Raw genomic sequence first — 21,432 nt, forward strand, 5'->3', positions numbered from 1 at the left:
CTCCCCAGGCTGCCCCTGTCCCCAGGACCCCCCATCCCCCCGGGTGGGCAGGGGTCCCGGTGGTACCTGCCCTGTCCGGGGTCGGTGTTCCCCTCCTCGGGCTCTGCCAGCTCCTCCCGGCTGAGGCTCCGGGGCAGAGCCTGCAGTGCCCTCCGCAGCAGCACTGCCTTCCCCATCTTCACAGCTTCATACAGCACGGAGAGCAGCAGGATCAGCAGCACTGAGAGGGCCATCCCTGCAGGAAAAACAGACCCAGCACTGGGTTCTGCCCCCACCCTGCATGCAGCAAGTGGCCCAGGGCTGATGCTGGGCTGGGGGGTCCTGTATTGCCCCCTCCCAGCCCATCACTGCTCCTGCCAGAACTGCAAAGCCACTGCTCATGTCTCTGCCCTGTGCCTTCTTCCCCTGGTGGAGAGCACAGCTGGAGGTGGATGGATGGATGGATGGATGGATGGATGGATGGATGGATGGACGGACAGGTGTCTGAGGGCCAGGGGGGTTTGCAGCCTACCTGTGGGGGTGTGGACACTCCAGAAGTCAAAGAGCAGCACCACCGTGTCTGAGAAGTAGAAGGACATCTGGAAGAGAGGTAAAGGAAAGGGCAGTGCTAGGAACCAGCTGGGGTGATGGGGCACCAGGGCTGGGGTGCCCACATCTTCAGCAGGTCCCTGTACCCACCCCCTCTGAGGGCTGAGCCACACTGCTAATGCTCAGCCAGGGTTTTACCAAATGGTGCAATTTTTATTTCCCCCCCTGATTCCTGAAATGGGAAGAGGAACTTGTACTGAAAATCCCAGTCATGATGATCAGGCTTAGCTCTTCTCTTGACTTCCCCTAGCAGGAACTTTTTTCCCCTCTAGCAGTAGCTCTCACATGTGTCTGGGCTAAGAAAAAGCCAGAGTTTACCCCTGCTATAAAGAGAAACCTATAAAGGCTTCACTATGATGTCTCCCTGGCAGAGAAGCACCAGTCCCAGCCCAGTCCATCTGCCTGATCTGGGGCTGCTGGCACCTGGAAGGACATCAACCTTCCTCCTTTATCAAGCTGAAACAGGAGTTCCCTCTTGTGCAACGACCTCACTTCCAGAGCTGGCACCACAGCTGCCAAGCCTGGTTCATTTCACCACACACATACACAACAAATTGAATCTAAGTGGGGTTTTTTTCCTCCTCCCTTTGGTGAATCTCCCCAGGTTGTGTTCAGAGGGCTCATCCCCCTGCTCTGCAGCACCAGCCTGGCCTTGGCTGCACAAACCCATCCTCACTGACACTAGCAGATGCAGCCCTGGACAGAAATACCACCCAATGACCCAGTGTCCACCCCAGATGGGCTCTAATTACACCCTTGGGCTGCTCCTCACCCAAAGCACATTAGCACGTGTAACTGGCTCATGCTTTTAAGCTTCCTTTGGCAACAGATTAATTATAATTAGTCTTCAAATGAAGCTATTTCTCCATCCCAGGATTCACCCGCAAGGCTGCAGGTAACTGTTTCAGGGCCAGGGGAGCAGAAGGGTCCCCTCTCTGCACCAGCTCTGCCAGCCTGGGGTGAAGACACGTAGTTTTGGGTACCCAGCAGAGCTGTGAGACCAAAATGATGCTCCTTGGGCCAAAGGCCCCTTGCTCCTTGTTGGGAAACTGTCTGGAAGAAAACAGACATGTGAGCAATCCTGACTCTTTAGCTTTAGGCCTTAAGACCCAGTTGCAAGGTTACTGAAAGATGAGCTATGGGAAAAAGATAAGGGAGCTGGCAGTAGAAAAGAAGAATAACAGGATAATGAGGTAGCCAGCAGAAGTTCTGTGAGAACAGAATTTGTGTCCAAGATATAGCCACCTGCAAGATATCATTATATAAACAAAGGCTCTATATAAAGCGAGTGTCCACTGTTAATAAACGACTTCACTTTAACCATATTGGTGACTGCGTGTCGTCCTTCAAGCCTCCGCGGATTTTCTTCCTACAGCTCCTCTCCTACAGCTCAATTTCTCCTGCTGCAGCATCTTGCTGGGTCAGATGCAGAGTGTGAAGGACAAGTCCTAAAAACCTCTGGGGCTCTTTGGAAGAGGGGAAGGACCCTCCAGGGGTTGGAGGGACACAGTCCTATCCTCACCCCTCTGCCCACACAGAAGTGATTCAGCAGGAGCCTGGGTAAGGCTGCACCCAGCTCCTCCTACACACCTCAGGTATTCCCACACCCAAATAAAACTCTGTAAAAAAAATGTCCTGTGCTGCCTTTGCTCAGGTGCACGACTGGGACTGCAGAATCCCAGGTTGGAAGGGACCTCAGGGATCATCTGGACCAACCTTTCCAGGGAAGAACGTGGTTGAGATGAGCTGGACCAGCACCCTGCCAAGCTAAACCGTAAAGTGCCCAGTGCTGGGGAGTCCACCACTGCCCTGGGTGGGAGATTATTCCCATGTCCAACTGTTCTCATAGGGAAAAATTTTCTCCTGGCGTCCAGCTGGGATCTCCCCAGGAGTAGCTTGCACCCATTACTCCTGATCTTTTCCAAGTAAAAAGGGAGTCTCCATCTTCTTGGTAGCCATGCTAGCACAGGGCAATAAGGTCTCCCCTAACTCTTCTCTTCTTTTCTCCAGGCTGCACAAACCCAGCTCTCTCAGCCCTCCCTCACTTTGTAGCTCAGTCTGCTGCACTTTTGGGGTTCCTCTTTGCCATTCAGTGGAAAACAAGCACTGCCCCTGTGGAGCAGTCTCAGGCTTCCTGGTGCATCCCGACCTGCTGCTCCGGTCCGACTGGGACACCCAGCCTGCAGCACACCCTGCAAACCCCTCAGTCTGCAGAACAACGTGACAAACAGGACACTGTCCCAGCCAGCAGCCCCACGCTGGGGACACAGTGGCCTGGGGAGGTGAACCCCACCCCGGGATGCTCCTTGGTGCAAAGGGGAGGGGGGGGGGTGTGTGCTGTGAGGGCTGATGCCAGCAGGTGGGGGGACATCTGGTGATATTAAAGATCAGGTCTGAGCTGCAGGACCAGGATTTCAAGCCCTGCTGTGACCTGAGCTCCTGCTGTGGGTGCCCCGGCACCCATGAGAACCCCTCCGTGGGACAGGGGGAGGGGGGCGAGGGGACAGCGGGGGAGGGGAGAGCCCTCGGGGTGGGGATGGAGCAGCACAGGGGAGCCAGGAGCAAGCGGAGGGACGGAGGGACGGACAGAAGATGGAGAGATGGACAGAGAGCCCACCAGCACAGCTCTCCAGAGCCACGGGACGAAGCACGGGGTGGGGGACGGGGAACCGGGAAGCGGGGGGGAAAAAGGAGAATCGGGGGGGTGGGAGGGGGGAGAAAAGGAGGGGGGAAAAGGGGAACGGGGAGAGAGGAACAAGAAAGGGGGAGAGAGGAAAGAGGGAGAAAGGGGAGAGGGGTAAAGGAAAGAGGAGAGAGAGCAACCGCGGGAGGGGGAGAGGAGAAACGGGGCTGGAGATGGGGAGGAGTAGAGAGGGACGTGGGGGGGGGTGGGAGAAGGGAACCGGAGGGTCTGGGGGGAGATTTCCCTCAGCAGCCCCGAGGACCCCCCGCATGTGCCGGGCTGGGCTGAGCTCACCTGCATGGCGGCGGTGCGGGGCTCGTCCCGGTGCGGTGCAGCTCGACCCGACCCGTCCCGTCCCGGTCCCGTCCCGGTCCCGTCGCGGCGGTGACGCGCGGCGCGGGGCTCCCCGGGAGTTGTAGTGCGGGGGGGGGGCGGGCTCGGAGCGGGGCCTGGGATGGGCGGAACATGGGGAACCCCCCCACATCCCCCCCGCACACCGGGCATCTGCACCACAGCAAGGGGCAGCGAGGGCTGGAGCAGCCCCTGCCTCAGTTTCCCCAAGTGCAAACGGGAGCTGGAGCATCCCCTGCCTCAGTTTCCCCAAGTGCAAACGGGCACTGATGCCAACCGTGGCACTGTGCCTGCAGCAGATCCATCCCTGCTTGGGAAGGACACAGGGGGGGTGGGCCAAAACCCCCCATTTGGTAGCAAATGTCTTCATCCCTGTAGCCAGAGAGGTGGAAGTGGAGTTTTTCAGGGTGTGTTTGCTGCTTGAATTAAGAAAAAATACCAGATAAGCCAACTCGAGCATGTCTTCTCTTTAAAATCTTTTCTTAAGAGTGTCCAACAAAAATGGACTCATAATTTTTGGGGGGGAGGCAGCTGAACAAGGGGTGAGGGGTGCGCTGTGCTGCTTTCCTCCTCTGCAAAAAAAAAAATCACAGCGGAAAACACTGCTAAAAAATAAAACTACGAACAAAACCCTGAAAAGAAAAAATGTTGGTTTTGCTGTCACGTACCAGCCCACTCTGCATTCCTTGAGCTGGAATTCCATCTCCCTTCACACCCTGCTGCAGAGGGTCTCTCTCAGCAGCACCCATGGGACGTGCCAGACCCTGGGGGCTGCCAAGCCCCCTGCCCACCCGAGCAGGAACCAGAGCCAGGAGGACAGACCCAGGACTGGCATCACACCCTGGCAGGGCAGAGCTGGGGGGGAGGGGTTTACAGCAGACGTGACAACCAGCATAGTGCAGCACATGGAAATTAAAATGCCAGAGTGGAAAAAACTCTTTTCAAGGCTCATTTCCCTGCCTGGAGGTGTCTGGTGGCTCAACCCTGCCCCATGTCCCCCCCCTTGCCCAGCACAGCTGGTGACACACAGAGGGCACAGCAGGGACCGCAGGATTCCTGTCCCTGCCCGCCCCGAGGGACGCTGCCAGCAGCTCAGCCTTGCTCCAGCCCCTGGCTCTACAAACCTCCAGGTCCTCTGACCCCCCAGACACACAACAGAACCAGGAGTTGGGTTTGTTGGAGTTTTTTTTTGCATCCTTCATCCCTTTTCAGGAGCTGGCAGCAGCCTGCAGTCACTGGGTTCTCCAGGGCTGCTGCTCAGCCTGGTCCTGGTGGGACAAGGCTCCAAGGATTTGTTCAGTTGATCAAGGAAAAGAAAAGCCCCTTTCCTTCCCCTTCTCCCCGGCTGGCTGTATTTTTGCTTGCTGTTTTTTTCTTTGGCTGGCAGTTCCTGGTGGTTATTAATTATACAAGCAGCCCCAATCAGTCATTAATATAGCACCTTTTCATATATATAGCACCTTTTCATATATATATATATATATATATATATATATATATAAAATAATTATAATAATACATATAATTTATAGAGAAATGATTTTTGTAAACAATACTCTTCTACTCCAGAAGGAAGTGTGGTCTGTGGCATAAGGCAGCTACAAACTCAGCATCTCAGAGAGAGGATCTGCAGCTCCAGGGAGAGGGGAGGGGGTCCCGTGCCACCCCCAGCCTCCCCCATGTGTCCCCAGGGGGGACCATCCCTGGGTGGGGAGGGAACCAGCAGGCTGGGTCTGGGTGTCACCAGTTTCAGCTGAAGCAAACTGGTCCGACTGTGAAACCAAACTGGTGGGAGGTGTCCCCGTTGTGAAAGACAGCAATGTCCCTCAGGGGCAGCAGGGAGAGCTCCTCCGTGGTGAACTGGAAGATGGTGTCAGTGATGGAGGACTCGTTGTCTGGCTGAAACAAGCACCAGGGGCAGCTGAGTGGGGACCTAAACCCTCTTGGAGCACCTCTGCTCTGTTTGATCGCCCAACAGCCCCGTGGGTCACCACCAGGTCACCACCTCCAGCCCTCCGTGGTTTCTCCAGGGCGGTGGCCTCCCCTGTACCCCCTGCAGCCCACCCCATTTCACCCCAGATCCCTTGGGTTTAGGCAGAGGATGTTCTCCAGCCCCACCCCACCACCCATCAGGTCTACCCCAAACCCTCTGGAGGTGGCAGCACCTCCTGAGGGGCTCTGCAGATATCCAGGGGTATTTTTTCCATGGCCAGTCTTACCAGGCATCCTGGCAGGCTGGCTGCATAGCTCTGCTCCCGGGAGTCAGCCAGGAAATGGATTTCCTTCTCCTGCTGGGGCTGGAGCTGCTGGGGGGTTGGTGTGCAGGAGTAGGAGACCCTCTGGGTGGCCCAGTGGCTGTGCAGGCGCAGGAAGCGGAGCTGCACGGGGCTGGCACCCCAGTACTCCAGCTGCAGGGAAAAAACAGGGTCCTGGGGGCTGCCTGGAGGGCTCTGTGCCCCTCACCTCCTTGTGAGGTGAGTTCAGCACTGGTTTGGGTTTCCTTGCAGGAGGAGGTGTTGCATCCCACCAGGCACAGGCTGTGGGACCCCAGGCAGAGCAGGACAGGCACCAGGAGACCCCCAACCCCATGAGATGGGCTCCGTGTCCCCTCACTGGTCTGGGCACTCACCAGGAAGCCCCCAGGAAGGGTGCTGAACCACTCAAAGGTGTCTGTGGAGGTGTAGGCACTCAGCCAAGCCTTGATGGGGACCTGTGGGGAGCAGGGGCCGTGTCATGCTGTGCCAAGCAGGGGACGGTGGCACCACCAGGACAATGGGACAACTACACCAAGCACTGTGTGTGACCTGTCCCTGCAGCCTGGTGTCACACAGTGACCACAGGCCTCACTCCAAACTGCTCCAACAGTTCCCTGAGATAGCAGCACTCACCAAGGCAAGGGACAGGCCACCTTGTCCCTTCTCCAGCCCTCCCAACCCCTGTCCTCACCCAGGGCTGGAGCTGCCCCTGAAAGCCACCTCATACCTGGTTGTGGATGGGGGCTATGCAGGTCTCACCCCCAGATGTGAAGTTGCAGAAGGCCACCAGTGCATCCTGGGGGCTGCCCTGGTTGGGGTCGATGTAGTATTGCCCTGGAGGGAGGCAGAGGCGGGAGGCTCCTGGCACCCACTTTTTTGACCATGGGGAGGATGCCAACGTGGTACCACCCCACCTCAGCTCATGGCACATCCCTGGCTGCAACCTCCATCCTCTTTCTCCAGGGATGCTCCCAAAACCCATCTGAGCCCATTCCCCGAGTCCTCAGCCCCTCTTCATAACAGAGAGCTTCCCGTCCCCCCAGCAATAGTGGGGGAATAGTGGGGGCAATAGTGGGGGAAACACCCCAGGGGCACCCCAGTACCATCGGGCAGGCTGGGGTGGGCCAGCAGCAGCTCCTTGCAGGTGGCCACGGGGTTGGTTTTGGTGCCATTGGGCTGCTGGAGGAGGGAGTGCAGCTCCTGGGTCAGGGTGTTCAACAGAGCCCAGACTGCTGAGGAGTTGAGGTGGTTGGAGGGATAAATCAGGTGCTAGAAGAAAAAAGAGGGGGGGTCAGTATAACCAAGCTGACATGAGCCCTCCCCCCTAGTCCCCCCATCTTATTTCAGCTGGGAGGGGCTCAGGGAAGGTTGGGACAGGCAGGGGACAAGGACACAGGTGATGGGAGAGGGATTAACCATACCTGCCATGGGCTGCCAGCCCCCTCCCCACCCAGCTGGCACCCCCCAGGCTCTGTCTCCCCAAAACTCACCTGCAGCTTCTCCCTGGACAGCACCAGCACAGGTCCATTGGGACCAGGGGGACCAGCAGGACCCTGGGTGACAATAACAGTGCTGGTGACACTGGTTACGCTGGCTGCTGCCCACCAGTCCTCCCCCCTGCCCCCCATGCTCCTCTGACATCCCCAGAAACCCCCCCAGCATGGCATCGTGGGACCTGGATGCCAAACTGGGAGGGGGGGCAATGTCAGGAGGGACATTGGGGACCCCACTCACCGGCAGGCCGGGTGCACCCCGGGGTCCTGGCAGCCCTGGGAAACCTTTCAGCCCCTGACAAAGGATGAGGAGGAGGAGGAGGGAAGAAAAACAAAGTTTTGAGATGCTGTGGGGGCTGAGCTGCCACCCTGCCCCCAGGGAAAAGGCAGGAGCAAGGGGTCCCCTGACTTACTTTGGGTCCAGACAAGCCCTGGAAGAGAATCAGGGAAAAGGTTGTGTTGGAAGGGACCTTGAAGATAATCAAGATCCAACCTCCCAGCATGGGACACCTCCCACCAGCCCAGGGTGCACAAGACTTTATCCAACCTGTCCTGGAACACTGCCAGGGATGGGACAGCAACAGCCTCCCAGGGCAACCTATTCTTCATCTCTAACCTAAATCCCCCTCTCCCCACTCCCCCTCATCTCATCCCTCCATGTCCCAAGTCCCTCCCCAGCTTTCCTGGAGCCCCCTCGGGCACTGGAAGGTGCTCCAAGGTCTCCCTGGAGCCTTCTCTTCTCCAGGCTGAACACCCCCAACTCTCATCCTGGCACCAGAGCTGCTCCAGCCCTTGGGTCACCTTTGTGTCCTCCTCTGGACCCTCTCCAGGTCTGCATCCCTCAGCTAAGAGAGGGGCAGATGGGATCCCAACCCCAGCCCACGAGCAAACCCTGAGAGGGTGAAGGACTCACCGGTGTCCCAGGGATGCCAGGGTGTCCCCTTGGGCCAGGGGGGCCACTGTCACCCTGCAAAGACATCAGAGTGGGTCAGAGCATTGGACGGGGCCCCCCAGCCCTGTGTCCTCCTACACACCAACCTCTTCCCTTGGTGTATCTTTTCATGGAAAAATTGAAGAATTCACCCCAAATACTCATCTCGGTCTCCCCCTCCACCCTGCCCTTACCTGCTGTCCCTTTGGTCCCAGCCTCCCAGGGACACCTTGGGGTCCTGGTTTGCCCTAGGAGATGTGGCAGGATGTCACAGAGGGTGACAGGGGACCGAGGGGAGGGAGGAAAAGAGCAAAGCCCTTCACCCACCTTGAAGCCATCGTCCCCTTGCTGGCCCAGCTCCCCCACGCTGCCCTTCTCACCCTAGGAGAGAGTCAGGGGGCGTTTTGGTGGCCAAGAGCAGGGTAGAGACCCTCTGGGACACCATCCCAGGCTGGGGACCCTGCCCTGGAGGGTGTGCATGGGGAGCACTGCTCCTGTCACTCCATCAGGGACAGATGTTTTGCTGCCTGAGCCTGGCAGGAGGTGCCCCCCCTGGGGACATTTCCCAAGGCCAGACATCTCCTGGTCTCCAGACACCTCCTGGGGAAGTCCCAGTTAGAGCTGGCTGCAAAATTTATGTAAACCACAAAAGAACAGAGAAGATGAAGAACCTTGTGATCTGGGGGAATTAACTGCACCCAGGTGGCTGGGGCAGGAGGATGGAGTGGGATGGAGCCTCTGCCCCCCCAGGCTGCCAGCATTGCACCCCGGGCTGAAAGAAGTTCCCAGGAAACACTAAAACACAGAAAAATTTATTGCATGCTGAAATCTGTTGGCACAGGGGGAGGAACCCCAGCCCAACTCCCTGGCCTTGCTGAGCACCCTGGACTTTAACTTCTGCTGTCACTCATGGAGCTTGCAATCAATTGAAAGCTTTATTACCAGGGGTTTGTTTTCCTGGAAGCAACTACCCCCTGCCAGGGACTCTTTGTCACTTATTTCCAGCCTTGGGGCTGATGGATGAGACCCTGGGGATGTGCTTGGCTCCTGGGGCCAAGGCTGAGTCCCTCAGCTCATCAGCAATGGATGTGCTGGTGCCACCTCAGCTTCAGGGCCGAGAGCAGGGGATTCATAGACTGGAGAATGGATCACAGAATCATGGAATTGTCAGGGTTGGAAGGGACCTAAAGCTCACCCAGTTCCAGCCCCCTGCCATGGGCAGGGACACCTCCCACCAGCTTAGGTTGCTCAGAGCCCCATCCAGCCTGGCCTTAAAAACTTCCAGGGATGGATGGGGCTCCCATGACTTCCCTGGGCTGGAATCCAGCAAATTAAATGCCCCCCCTGTGCCTGGGGCCTCAGATGTCTGGTGCATATCACCCACCTTGTGGCCTTTTGGTCCAGGGTCTCCTTTGATGCCCTTCAGCCCTGGGATGCCCTAGGAGATAAAAAAAATGACACTGTATCACCCTGCAGCTGGGCTGCAGCCCTCAGCTCACCAGCCAGGAGGGACCTCCCCATCACCAAGGCTGCCACCAGGATTTTAAGAATCTCAGGCAATTTTAGAAACTTTAAGTAGAAATTTTTGATTTTTATTATCTTTTTTTTCCCTTTCAGGAGGATCCCTCAGCAAACCCTGTGAGAGGTGGAGTTCAAGTCCCTGGGCTGGTTGCAGAACACCCCAGCTGTGTTTCATGAAGTTTCCAAAGCTGGGATTTTTATTTTGAAAGGGAGAAAATCAAAACAAAACAATTTCTAGTAGTTAAAACAACTTTGAGTAGGGTTTGTTAGGAGCAGTCTCTCCAGCCATGGGAGCTCTCTGGGATGGTGGGCACAGTCCTGTGCAAGCCCTGGGCACTGCCAGGCACCAGACACTTCACAGGGAATCTTCCACCTCTGGAACAAGACATTGGGAATGGTTTGATTTGCCTGACTGTACACACCCTGCTGGGGTGGGAATTTGGGAGGAGAAGGTGAGATAGATGAGATGAGATGAGATGAGGTGAGATGAGATATGAGATGAGTGAGTGAGTGAGTGATGGGGTGGGTGGGTGGCCCACCTAGAAACTTCCATGGCTTTGGTACCTGCAGGGACCAAACGGGGAGCACCAGCACCCTGAAACCTCCATACTCACATAGGGGCCCTGGGGTCCCTGGGGTCCTCTCAGCCCCTCATCACCTGGGTAGCCCTGAAATGCAAAAGTAGTGTGGGAGAAAGGCAGGGAGAGCAGCCCAGAGGGGCTGGGGGTGCAGGAGAGCCCCCCCTGTGCTGGAAGGGACAGGGAACACAGACCCCCACCCCAGGCCCCTGTATTGACTTATTCTTCTCCAAGCCAGGAGAGCTTGGGCAGGTGGGAGCACCCCTCAGCTTCCAGGGTGCTACAGCATCCCTTGGGTCCCACCTACCTTGGGTCCCCGAGGGCCTCTTGGGGGCCTGTGCCCCACTTTGCCTCTCTTGCCCTGGGAACAACAGATGAAAGACTCAGGAGCAATTCCAGGCTGCCCAACATCCCCCCCCTGGCTGCCCACCCCCTCAGCAAACCAGGGCATCAGGGCATGGGGACACCGGTGACATTTACCCGTCTGCCAGCTTCTCCAGGGACCCCTGCTTCCCCTTCCTGCCCCACATCGCCCTGGGGGAAGAAGAGATGTGGGTCAGCAGCAGCCTGGCCCCATCTGGGAGCAGGAGTGGGGAAAAGGGGCACAGAGGTGGGGAGGGATGGAGCTCAGGTGGGGTGGGACCCTGGGGATGGGCATCAAGGCTGTGGCACAGAGCTGGGCAGTGGAAAAGAGGTCCCAGAGGGACTTTTCCCAACTCCAAAAGGCACTGGAGCCAGGATGGAGGCAGCCCTGGGGTGGGATGGGTTGGGACACTTGCCAGCCCCCCACCCAAAAACCAGCCAAGGGCACCCAAGGGCTCTGTGTTTGCCAGGAAGGGATGTGTACAGCAGGGATAAACAGCCCTTCCTGGGGAAATCCCCCTGGATTCCTCTCCATGGACAGAGCAGGGTTCAACCCACCCATGCCTGGGTGCTGCAGGTCCCCTTTTGGGGGGGGATTCTGGAGGTACCTTTTGTCCTTTGCGACCCTTCCACCCTTTAGGACCGGCTCGTCCTGGAGACCCCTAAAATCCCAAAGGAGAAGGAACCCCCTGGGTAAGGATGCTATGCCAGGGCACCCCCTCCCCATGTGTGCAGCTCCAAGCTCAAGTCTCCAGTTGAGGTTTTTTTCCCCTCTCAGGGCAGGATGGGCAGAGGGGAATTGCCTGGGGGTTCTGGCAGGACCCCACAGCATCCCTGGGCCAAGGAGAACCAAGTATGGCTCCATCCCACTCCTCCTCACCATCTGTCCTGGTCTCCCCGGCTTGCCCAGCTCCCCTTTGGCACCCACCAGACCCTGGGAAGGAAAATAAAAAAATCCAAGAAATCCAGGGTTATTCATTCACCCAACCCCCGGACAGAGCTCGGAGAAGCAGGGCAGGACAGGAGCCCACCCCTTCGGTTCCGAGCCCACCCCCTCGGTTCCGAGCCCACCCACCTCGGTGCCGCTCAGCCCAGTGGCTCCAGCTTCACCCGGTGGCCCGAGGGGACCCTGAGTTCATTTGGGGACAAAACATGAGGTTGGAGTCACCTCCGGGTTATTTGGGGGAAGGCAGGAGGGGGGGTACAGAGCTCCAGGGTCAGGATTGGGGTCGTTCCTCCACCCAGAGACCCCCGGGGCTGGGGCTGTGTTGGGGACAGGGATGTCCCCTGGCTGTCCCCGTGCAGGGGGGACTCACCCTCTGGCCTGGCTGTCCCTTGGTGCCCGCAGCTCCTCTGGCTCCCCCATGCCCGCTGTATCCCTGCAGCCCGGGGGCACCCACCGAGCCCCGGGCACCCGCTGCGCCCTGGGGTGCACAGAGCAGGGGCACCCTCACCCCCAGCCTGGGGACCGAGGGGTGACAGCTCCCACTGCCTGCTCTGCAAATCCCATCCCCTCCCCAGGAGGTCATTCCCATCCCCACCTCCCCCAGCAAAGGCAAGAGGACCAGGACATGGCTGGCAGGGCACTGGGGGCAGACTGGGTGCAAATGGGAATTGTCCCACAGCCCCAAGGTCCTGCACATGTCAGGGTCATGACCAGAAAATGCATCTCGGGATAGTGCAGGGATGGTCCTGGTGCTCTCTGACCTGGAAACCCATGGATTTGCTTGGGAAAAAAGGAGAAAGGGAAGGCAAACTCCCTGGACCTGCCCTGGGCAGACCCTGAGAGCAAAACGTCAACTGCAGAGCAGCCCCAGCACTGTCAGGGTTTGCAATAAGGGCTTCAAAATGTCTTTAAAGAGCTTTGGCTGGAGGGAAAGTGACAAAGTGACACTGCGACATGACCTAGTGACAAAGCCATTGCAGGGCAGGAGACCCAGCCTGGCACTGGGGCTGTCACAGCTTTGCAGCCGTGCCCCGGGTGACACATGGTGTCCCCTGCTGCTCCATCACCAGATGCCACCAAACAAACCCAGGGACAGGGGGGTACTCACCATGGGACCGAGCTTGCCGCTGTCTCCCTTGGCCCCATCATCTCCAGGGAGTCCCTGGGGTGGTTTTGGGGATTTAGAAGCAGCTCCTCACCACCCCCTGCCTCATGCTCAGGCCCTTTGCCTGTGTTTTCAGCACCCCCTCCCTCACACCAGGGTCAGGGACCCAAGAGCATCACTTGGGGCTGCCCATGGGGCCAGTGGGTCTCCCACGAGGCACCCCTGGCATGGTCTGAATTTTGGGGAGGGGGCACGTAAGTACCCCCTGGGACTTGGTGTCAAGGTACAAGGTGTCCAAATCCCCTCCTCATAAGCCCAAGCCCCCCAGCCTGGGCAATTAAAGGACCAAAAACCCCTTTGGGCTTTGGTTTGTGCTGGAAATGGTGGAGCACTGAGGAAACCTTTAGAAATTCCCAGTTCTACAGGATCCTGGGCACAAGTACCTCTATCCCTGCAGCACCAGCAGGTCCCTCCATGCCTCGTGGCCCTGGATCTCCCTGGGGAAAAAGGGAAAACAGCTCTGTCCCTGGCAAACCCTTCCTTGCCTCGTTGACTTTGGATCTCAAGTGTCCCGTGGCAGGAGCCCCAGGGGGTTGCCCCATCTCCTCCACCCCATCCCCACCATGTTCCCCATCAGCCAGAGGCAGAAAGCAGAGTGGGGAAAAGACCAGGAAAAAAAACCCCAAAACCTAAACCCACATTTCACCCAGAGATGAGGAGTTGGAGCCATGACTTGGCTTTACCTTCACTCCCTCAGGACCATCCAGCCCAGGAGGACCTCGGAGACCTGTCCCACCCTGGTCAGGGGACAAGGAAAGGAGCCCCATTGATCCAACCCTCTCCAGTGCTCCCAGTCACACCCAGGTCCCCCCACCAGGTCCAGGAGCAGCAGGAAAGGGACAAGGGACATGAGGTGACTTACAAACCATCCCCTGGCTCCAGCAGGTCCTGCAGTGCCCGTGACACCCACCTGGCCCTGGGACACAGAGGAGACATTCAGCCTGGGGGGCAGGAGGCTGAATCTTGCCCAGCCTTAACCCAGACTGGAGTCATGCTCACGAGCCACAAAACCCCCAAATTCCGCAGATTTACCAATTCCCAGTGTTTTTCTGCAGCTCCTGCAGTCCCAGGCTTCCAGCAGGGGGTGACCCCCCTCCTTGGCACCCAGCACCCCAAGAACCCCTCTCTGTACTTGCCAGCAAACCTTCTTGGCCCTTCTCTCCTTTATGGCCTTTCTCCCCAATTTCCCCCGTCACAGCTCCAGGACCAGGTGCTCCAGGAAGACCCCTGGGGCCAGCATCACCCTGCTCAGGGATGGAGAAGCAGCAAAAGGGATGGCAGTGAAATGGGGGTGATGTGTTGCACCCCCTCACCGGGTGCCACAGAAACGAGGGTGCTCAGGAGAGGTGCTGATGCCAGGTCTGAGCCCTGGGGACACCTGCTCTGCTGAGCAGGATCCCCGAGGTGCTGCACAGAGTTAGGGGTACCCCTCACCTTCTGTCCCCGTGGTCCTGGCTCCCCCAGGTCCCCAGCATCCCCGGTGTCACCCTGCCCAGGGGGAAGCATCAGTGTCAGGAGCAGCAGCTGCTCCCTGTCCCTGTCCCTGGCAGGGGACACAGGTGGGCAGCAGTGGTCACCACAGTGTCACCAGCACATGTACCTCCTCTCCACGCTCCCCGGGCCTCCCTGGTGGCCCCTCTGGCCCATTGTCCCCTGGCTCCCCGGGGTCCCCTCTGCTGCCCGGAGCTCCGCAGGTTCCTGGCTCTCCCTGGACAGGACAAGGATGAGCAGGATCATTCTGGGCTGACTTTCCCAGCTGACCATGGCTCTGCCCTCCATCTCAGCCACCCCTGGTTTGTTTGTACCAGGTACCCAAGGTTTGAGGAGACCTGGACCCCCTTCCCACACCCAGCAACACAAATCCCCAGGCAGGAGGATGCTGGGGGGGATTTCAAACAGATCTGGGTGGATTTAGGTTTCCATCAGCCTCTGGAGCAGCAGGGCCAGGGGAGCCCCATTGTCTGATAGAATGGGTTGGGTTGGAAGGGATTTTAAAGCTCATCCAGTCCCATGGTCAGGGACACCTCCCACCAGCCCAGGGTGCTCCAAGCCCCATCCAACCTTCAACACTGCCAGGGATGGGGCAACCACAGCTTCTGGGGGCACGCTGGGGCTCAGCACCCTCACACCAAACAATTTCTTCCTAAAATCTCATCTAAATATCCCCAGTTTTTCAGTTCAAACCCTTTGCCTTCATCCCATCCCTCCAGGCCCTTGTCCCAAGTCCCTCCCCAGCTCTTCTGGAGTCCCTTCAGGCACTGGAAGGTGCTCTAAGGTCTCCCCATTGCAGCCTTCTCTTCTTCAGGCTCAACATCCCCAACTCTCATCCTAGCTCCAGAGCTGCTCCAGCCCTCCCAGCATCTCTGGGGTCTCCTTTGGACTCTCCAAGAGCTCCATGTCCTTCCTGTGTTGTTTTTTTTGTCACCTTCAGCACCCACCTGCTCTCCTTTGTGCCCCGGCTGCCCCTCTGCTCCTGCCTGTCCTGGTGGTCCCTGGGGAGGAAACACAGAGCCTGGCCCTGGCCCAGATCACTGGAACCATCGCTCAGAACCTTGGGTACAGCTTTAAGCTCCTGGGTGAGCTAAGGATCAACACCCACCTCCCTTCCCCCCCTGGACAATCAGGCTGGAGAGCAGGACAGGGTCCCCAGGTCACCTACCTGCTCCCCATCCAGCCCACTGGTGCCAGCATCCCCGGGGTCCCCTGCTTTGCCCTGCCAAAGGACACCCCATGTCAGCACAGGCAGCCCTGGCTGTCCCCCAGATGTCCCCCACAGACCCTTCTTGCAGGGCTTTGCCACCAGTGACATCCATTTGCATCCTACTGGGCAAACCCATGGGACAAACTGGGAGGTGGGGTTCAATCCCCCCCCTTTGGGCAAGCAGAGTGACCCCAAGGCTCTGCCCACCTGAGCTGCTCAGACCTCACCTTCTCAGACCTTACCTTCTCTCCTTTCATCCCCAAAGACCCTTCAGGCCCCTTGGGACCTTCTTGACCCTGGAAACAGAGCCCACATCAGCAGCACCTCACCCCGAGGTCTCTGCAGCCCCCAAGTATGGGTGGCAGGGGCTGGGTGGCCACGTCCCCATGGGCAGGGAAACCATCCAGAGCTTCCCTGACCCTTCTCTTCCTGCAGGTCCTTTTGGGAGCTCCCTGAGAAGTGCTGGACCAGCAGAAGTGGTGCCCTGGGTCCTCCCAGCAGCGAGCAGCTGGCTGGGGCAGGGGGTTGTGTTGTGCATGGGGTGAAGTGAGGAGGAGTCTCAGCTGCACTCACCGGGTACCCCTGGGGTCCATCAGCACCAGCTGCTCCAGGAGCTCCCATTTCTCCTGCTGAGCCATGCTTCCCAGGGACACCATCCAGCCCCCGGGCACCAGGAACACCCTGCAAGACCAAAAGGACACTGAAGCACCCCAAAAAGCAGCTCCACAGAGGGCAATGCTGGTGGGAGCCACATGCAGGCAACCACAGGGTCTGCAAGGTGCCACCTCTGACTGGTGGGTGCTGGTGTGTCACCAGTATGGGTGTAGGAGGGCATTGCTGTCCCCAAACCCAGCTTGTCACCACCCAGACACCCCTGAGGGGTTTGGGTCCTACCCCCAGGGCCCTTTCCCCTCTGCTGCTCCCCAACAACTCAGTCCCCAAAAGCTTCTTCCAGAGCAGGCACCTCTCCCCACCCCATGGGACATCCCCTATCCCCACCCCACAGAGCAGGGTGCAGCTCTCCCACTTACAGGCAGCCCTGGAAGCCCTCGAGGACCCGGCTCTCCCGCTCTGCCCTGAAACAAGAGGGATGCTCAGGAGCATGGACACAGCCAGGAGGGACAGTGGACCCCCAGCAGGGGGATGGGGGGATGGTCCACTGTGTGCCATCCAAGGTCTCCCTGGAGCCTTCTCTTCTCCAGGCTCAACACCCCCAATTCTCTCAGCTCCAGCCCTTGGATCATCTCTGGATCCTCCTCTGGACTCTTTCCAGCAGCTCCACATCCTCCCCAGGAGCTCACAGTTTTATCACAGACATTGCCCAGGGGATAGGAGCAAACTGAGCAGATCCAACCCTACCTGGGATCCGGGAGCACCTCGGGGACCTGGGGGACCTGGCAGGGCCTGGATGGGGAGGAGAGCATCATCAGAGACCCCTGTCACAGCCTCCTCCCCAGCTCAGCCCCTCGATTCCCCATCTCCCCGTTTCCAGCCCAGCAGAGACCTCAGAGCTGCCCAGGCACTGACCTTGGGACCAGGTTTTCCTGGAAATCCTGGGGGGCCTTGGACTCCTCTTTGTCCCTGTTGGGAAGGCAAGAAAGATTTCCTTTCCTCTCGTCTAGTTTAGTCAACTCTTAAATTAAAAAAAAAAACAAACAAACCAAACATACCCCAGACCAGGTACCTGGTGCCTTACAACAAGCTCCAGGACTCTGGGCAGATGAAATGCTGGAGAACCCAGTGTGGGAGCCCCCTCCATCCCTTCTCCTGCTCCCACCCCCTTGGCATGGCTGATGGAGCCCAAACCACCCAAACCCACCCCTCAGCTTCAACAGCTCCAACCCAACAGCATCCCCACCACCTGGACTCCCAACCCTGCTGCATCTCCCACCCATACCTTGTCTCCCCTCTGCCCTGGCCTCCCATGGTCACCAGCAGGTCCTGGGTAGCCCTGGGGAGAATCCCAGTGTTAGGAGGCAGCAGGAGCCACCTCGCCTCTCCAGGGTTTGGGGAGAAGGTCCTGAGGCTCAGCTCTCCCCCAGGTAAGACCCTGGCACAGCAGGAGCCATGGCAGGAGGCAGTGATGACCCAGGAAGCATCTCCCCACCCCAGCATCCCCCCACCCCAGCAGCAGGCAGGTCCCATCACTTACATGGGTGCCCACAGGTCCCTGTGGCCCCTCTGAGCCAGGCTTCCCAGGCAGCCCCTGCCAGGAAAGATGAGGACATTAACAAACCTCCACCTTTGGGATGCAGAAAGGCACCTTCCCATCCTTGGTCCCCACCTCTGAACCCACAGGACCCTCCCCAGCTCTCCCCAAGGCAGCCAAGAGCCTCTCAGGGCTGTTTCCCATCATCACTGCCCCAACCACCCCCCCTGGCATGCTCATGGTGCCCCCACCTCCCAACTCTCACCTTTGGGCCCAGGGAACCTGGGTCTCCATCAGGTCCAGGTTTTCCCAGAGAGCCCTTTGGAAATATTTGGGATGGGGTTGTCAGTCAAAGGGCTGGGATGAGACAAATCCCCCCTGAGCCTCCTCTGCTGCCTCTGTGTTCCCAAGGAGGTGTCCCCGGGTCCAGAGGAGGTTTCTGAGGACACCTCTGCCCATCCTGGTGGCTCCTGCACACCAGCACCCCATGGCTGGCTCTCTGGCAGGGCTGTCACCAGGAGAGGTGACAATGTTCACTCTTGGGGTCATCACCAAGCCCAGCTGAGAGCAGGCTCTGCAGGAGGAGCTCTTTGGGCTGCTCTGGGTCTCCATCCCAGTGGGGAAGGACATGGGATTGTCCTTCTTAAACCTGCATCACCCATGGATAGAGAAAACACTTTGATCCAGTTGGGAATGAAGGGTTTCCAGGGGCTGCCATCCCCCAGGAACCCCCCTGCTAGGCCTGGGGAAGCTACAAAGCCCTTTGGGCAGGGTGATGCCCCAGGGAAAGGATTCTGCTCTTCCCCAGCCACTTCTGCTACTTTTAAAATGTTTTTTAACAAGAAGATCAGGAGGTCCTACAGATCCCCTGCTGGCTCACAAAGTCCCATGTCTCCCACCAGTTCTGCTGACTTCCCACCTAAGAAAATGCAGAAGGAACAATTTTTTTTTCTTCCCCTTACTATGGATCCAGGAGGTCCTGTGTGCCCACGGCTCCCCTCCAAGCCAGCAAAACCCTGGAGGAAAGGGCAGAAGATGAGGGATGGAGAGAGAGTGGTCCAGGAGCATCCCAGCTGGTGCTTCCCACTGCAAACCAGCTCCATCCCAGCACCCACACACACAGCACCCACCCAAGAGCAACCTCAGGGCACCTCTCCCACCCAGAGCAGGACATTTTGGAGCAAAGTACCAGATTTAATTTCTTTGCCTTGTCCTGTTACACTTCAAGCAAAGATGACCCAATCTTAGAAATTCTGCAGAAGGGATAACTTTGCCACCAGCCCAGGCTGCTGGGCCCGTTCTGGACAGCAGCACCAGGGCTGAGGAATCATCCCCAGCACCATGCACTGCCCCATCCCCCCTGCACCCCTCAGGCCCTGCCTGCACCCCCACCCAGAGGAGCACCAGGGCTGCCCATCACCTGCACCCCATCCCCCGGTTTTGAGGCAGATCCTCCAGGGGAGGAAGGACAGAAATCAGAGAGCTCTACTCACGGGTGTTCCCCTCCTGCCTGGGCTGCCCATGGTCCCTGGGGAGCCCTGCAGGACAAGGCAGGTGATGGTGAGGATGGGGAGGCAGGAGCAGCCTCTCCCAGTCCCACCACATCATCCCAGTTGCACATCACGGGGAGGGGGGGGTCCCACATGGGCTCAAGGTCTGGCCATGGGGATGGGGGGGTTGGGAAGTGCCCCCTCCTTGGCTCAGCCCCCTCTCTGGGTACAAACCACCATCCCAGCCCTCACCCACAGCCAAGTACAGAGTGTAGGATGGGAACCTGTGTACCAGGCTTTCCTTCTGCACCTTCTGCTCCCGAGATGCCCCGCGAGCCCTGGAAGGAGAGGCTCATCTCAGGGAAGGAGACCCTGGTGCCCCCATCAGGAGCCTCCCTCCAGCATGGAAAGGGGGGAGATGAGAGGTGACCCCATCCCCAGGGTGCTGGGATGCTCTGGACTGAGCCAGGGGATCCTCAGCAGGAGACTCCTGCAGCTCCTCCTGCTCCATTCCACCCTTGGATGTCATTGCTGGGAAATAACAGGAGGGTGGAAGGAAACCCACTCCTTGACCATGGGTTTTCCCTTCTCACTCTGGCTGTTTTTTCCTGGCTCCTTCACCAAACAAGACTCTGAATCACAGAGTTGTTTTTGTGAGGTTGTGTGGGGTTTTTTTGTTTTTTCTTTTAAAGCTGTTATTTCCTGAATTTTCTCTGCTGCAGGTTAAGATGGAAGTTGTGGTGCTGGGCAGGTGGTTTCTCAGAACCCTTCCTGCACCACACAGCAGAGTAAAGTGCTCATCCCCAAAGTCTCCTGTGCAAATTCCCCAGCAGAGCCCAACCCTCCCACCTGGATACAGCTCCCCAAGAGCTGATGTCCCCATCCCAGCCCCAATGTCCCTAGCACTGGGACACGGGACACGGGATATGGGACATGGCACATGGGACATCTGCTACTCACAGGCAGCCCAGGGACCCCAGCCAGCCCACGCTGTCCCACACGGCCCTGGAAAACAACGAATGGGAGGAAAAATCATCCTTTCCCCAGCAGCAAAGCTGCAGCTTTGGAGGTGAAGCTGATGCCAAAGCCCCTCCAGGACCCAGCTACAGCACCCCCTGAGTTACCCGGGCTCCCCGTGGTCCTGGGGTCCCTTTTGGGCCATCGGGTCCACGGCTTCCCTAAAATCCACAGGAAGGGAAGCACAGTCACTTTGAGGACACCCTGCAGACCCCCTCTGCCCCCAGGGACCCCTCATCCAGCCCTGCATGGGACAAGGGGGCTGGGGACCCTCATCAGGGTGCTGTCCCCTGGGTGCTGGAGCTCAGCCCCATCCCTGCCCTCCAGGTGAGGCAGAAGCCAGGGGACACTGCAGCAAACCCTGGAGCTGACCTTGGGTCCCTCACTGCTGTTGAGCCCCATGGGACCCATCTGACCTTCTTCTCCCTGCCAGGAGAGAGGAGGAGAGGAGTTGGCAAAGAGATTGATGTTAGAAGAAACTTCCCCACTGGGAGGGTTATTAAATACTGGCACAGGTTGAACCCCCAAATCCCTGGAGGTGCCAAGATGTGGTGCTGAGGGACAAGGACTCAGTTGGGTTCATGGTTGGCCTCGATGATCTTCAAGGTCTGTTTCCAAGCAGAATAATTCTGTGATGCTCTGAGAGGCTCTGAGCCTCAGGATTGCATCCCAGCCCCCCCACACCAGGGTTCAGGGATCCCACAAACCTGGGGTGACCCTTGGCCAGGCAGCAGTGCCCACAGTGCCCCAGGGGTGACACCAGGGCTGTCCCATCACACCACAGCCCACACCACCCCTGACACTTACATCGGGTCCCTGGGACCCCGCTGCCCCACGAGGTCCAGGAAATCCCTGGAAGCCAGCATGGCCCCGTGTCCCTGGGGGTCCTTTGGCTCCCTGTGCTCCTCGGGGACCCTTGGAGGAAGATGACACAGCAGGGCTTGCAGAGAAGGGGGACAGAAGGGCCTGGGGGTCCCCAAGCTGTGGGCAGGAATCCCCCCAGATCTCCCCCCCCAAGCTCTGCACACCCATCCCTTGGCATGGGGCACCCACCCTGGGTGAACACCCCACGACCCTCCTCCCAGAAGGTTCCCAGGGCACCAAGAATGGGGCAAAGGAACGGGTTTAAGCAGGCAGAGTGGAGAAGGGGGCTCAGGCAGCCGTGTGATCAGGGGCAGTACCAGCTGCCTGGATGCTCAGA

General features: G+C 58.5%; 2 protein-coding genes across 5 annotated transcripts in view; both read right to left on the reverse strand.

Annotated features, from left to right (window-relative positions):
• Positions 1–3,763, reverse strand: part of SLC31A2 (solute carrier family 31 member 2) — an 8,422-nt gene extending 4,659 nt beyond the window's left edge. For 2 of the 4 annotated variants that reach the window (XM_071766532.1, XM_071766531.1), the window contains exons 1-3: positions 3,570–3,763; positions 512–578; positions 67–235 (exon numbers count right to left, since the gene is read on the reverse strand). In XM_071766532.1, the coding sequence (XP_071622633.1) occupies positions 67–235; positions 512–578; positions 3,570–3,755 (422 nt within the window). In that variant the 5' untranslated portion in view covers positions 3,756–3,763. Of the gene's footprint in view, positions 1–66; positions 277–511; positions 579–3,565 lie in introns of all 4 variants that reach the window. The other 2 variants (XM_071766533.1, XM_071766534.1) reach the window with 2 other exon arrangements.
• Positions 3,764–5,144: 1,381 nt separating this feature from the next.
• LOC139806659 (collagen alpha-1(II) chain-like) overlaps positions 5,145–21,432 on the reverse strand; it is a 51,246-nt gene continuing 34,958 nt past the window's right edge. Inside the window, exons 27-69 of the mRNA XM_071766637.1 lie at positions 21,039–21,146; positions 20,604–20,657; positions 20,339–20,392; positions 20,175–20,219; positions 19,499–19,552; positions 19,218–19,262; positions 18,687–18,740; positions 17,990–18,043; positions 17,728–17,781; positions 17,473–17,526; positions 17,103–17,156; positions 16,935–16,979; positions 16,607–16,651; positions 16,149–16,256; positions 15,818–15,871; positions 15,534–15,587; positions 15,313–15,366; positions 14,475–14,582; positions 14,309–14,362; positions 14,011–14,118; positions 13,737–13,790; positions 13,558–13,611; positions 13,258–13,311; positions 12,818–12,871; positions 12,080–12,187; positions 11,839–11,892; positions 11,644–11,697; positions 11,372–11,425; positions 10,881–10,934; positions 10,708–10,761; positions 10,437–10,490; positions 9,686–9,739; positions 8,629–8,682; positions 8,496–8,549; positions 8,284–8,337; positions 7,784–7,801; positions 7,612–7,665; positions 7,368–7,430; positions 6,981–7,146; positions 6,605–6,711; positions 6,252–6,332; positions 5,842–6,030; positions 5,145–5,521 (exon numbers count right to left, since the gene is read on the reverse strand). Coding sequence (XP_071622738.1) covers positions 5,372–5,521; positions 5,842–6,030; positions 6,252–6,332; positions 6,605–6,711; positions 6,981–7,146; positions 7,368–7,430; positions 7,612–7,665; positions 7,784–7,801; positions 8,284–8,337; positions 8,496–8,549; positions 8,629–8,682; positions 9,686–9,739; positions 10,437–10,490; positions 10,708–10,761; positions 10,881–10,934; positions 11,372–11,425; positions 11,644–11,697; positions 11,839–11,892; positions 12,080–12,187; positions 12,818–12,871; positions 13,258–13,311; positions 13,558–13,611; positions 13,737–13,790; positions 14,011–14,118; positions 14,309–14,362; positions 14,475–14,582; positions 15,313–15,366; positions 15,534–15,587; positions 15,818–15,871; positions 16,149–16,256; positions 16,607–16,651; positions 16,935–16,979; positions 17,103–17,156; positions 17,473–17,526; positions 17,728–17,781; positions 17,990–18,043; positions 18,687–18,740; positions 19,218–19,262; positions 19,499–19,552; positions 20,175–20,219; positions 20,339–20,392; positions 20,604–20,657; positions 21,039–21,146 — 2,952 coding nt within the window. The 3' untranslated portion in view covers positions 5,145–5,371. The remainder of the gene's footprint in view (positions 5,522–5,841; positions 6,031–6,251; positions 6,333–6,604; positions 6,712–6,980; positions 7,147–7,367; positions 7,431–7,611; positions 7,666–7,783; positions 7,802–8,283; positions 8,338–8,495; positions 8,550–8,628; positions 8,683–9,685; positions 9,740–10,436; positions 10,491–10,707; positions 10,762–10,880; positions 10,935–11,371; positions 11,426–11,643; positions 11,698–11,838; positions 11,893–12,079; positions 12,188–12,817; positions 12,872–13,257; positions 13,312–13,557; positions 13,612–13,736; positions 13,791–14,010; positions 14,119–14,308; positions 14,363–14,474; positions 14,583–15,312; positions 15,367–15,533; positions 15,588–15,817; positions 15,872–16,148; positions 16,257–16,606; positions 16,652–16,934; positions 16,980–17,102; positions 17,157–17,472; positions 17,527–17,727; positions 17,782–17,989; positions 18,044–18,686; positions 18,741–19,217; positions 19,263–19,498; positions 19,553–20,174; positions 20,220–20,338; positions 20,393–20,603; positions 20,658–21,038; positions 21,147–21,432) is intronic.

The sequence above is a fragment of the Heliangelus exortis genome, chromosome 22 (assembly GCF_036169615.1).
Source record: "Heliangelus exortis chromosome 22, bHelExo1.hap1, whole genome shotgun sequence".
NCBI lineage: Eukaryota > Metazoa > Chordata > Aves > Apodiformes > Trochilidae > Heliangelus > Heliangelus exortis.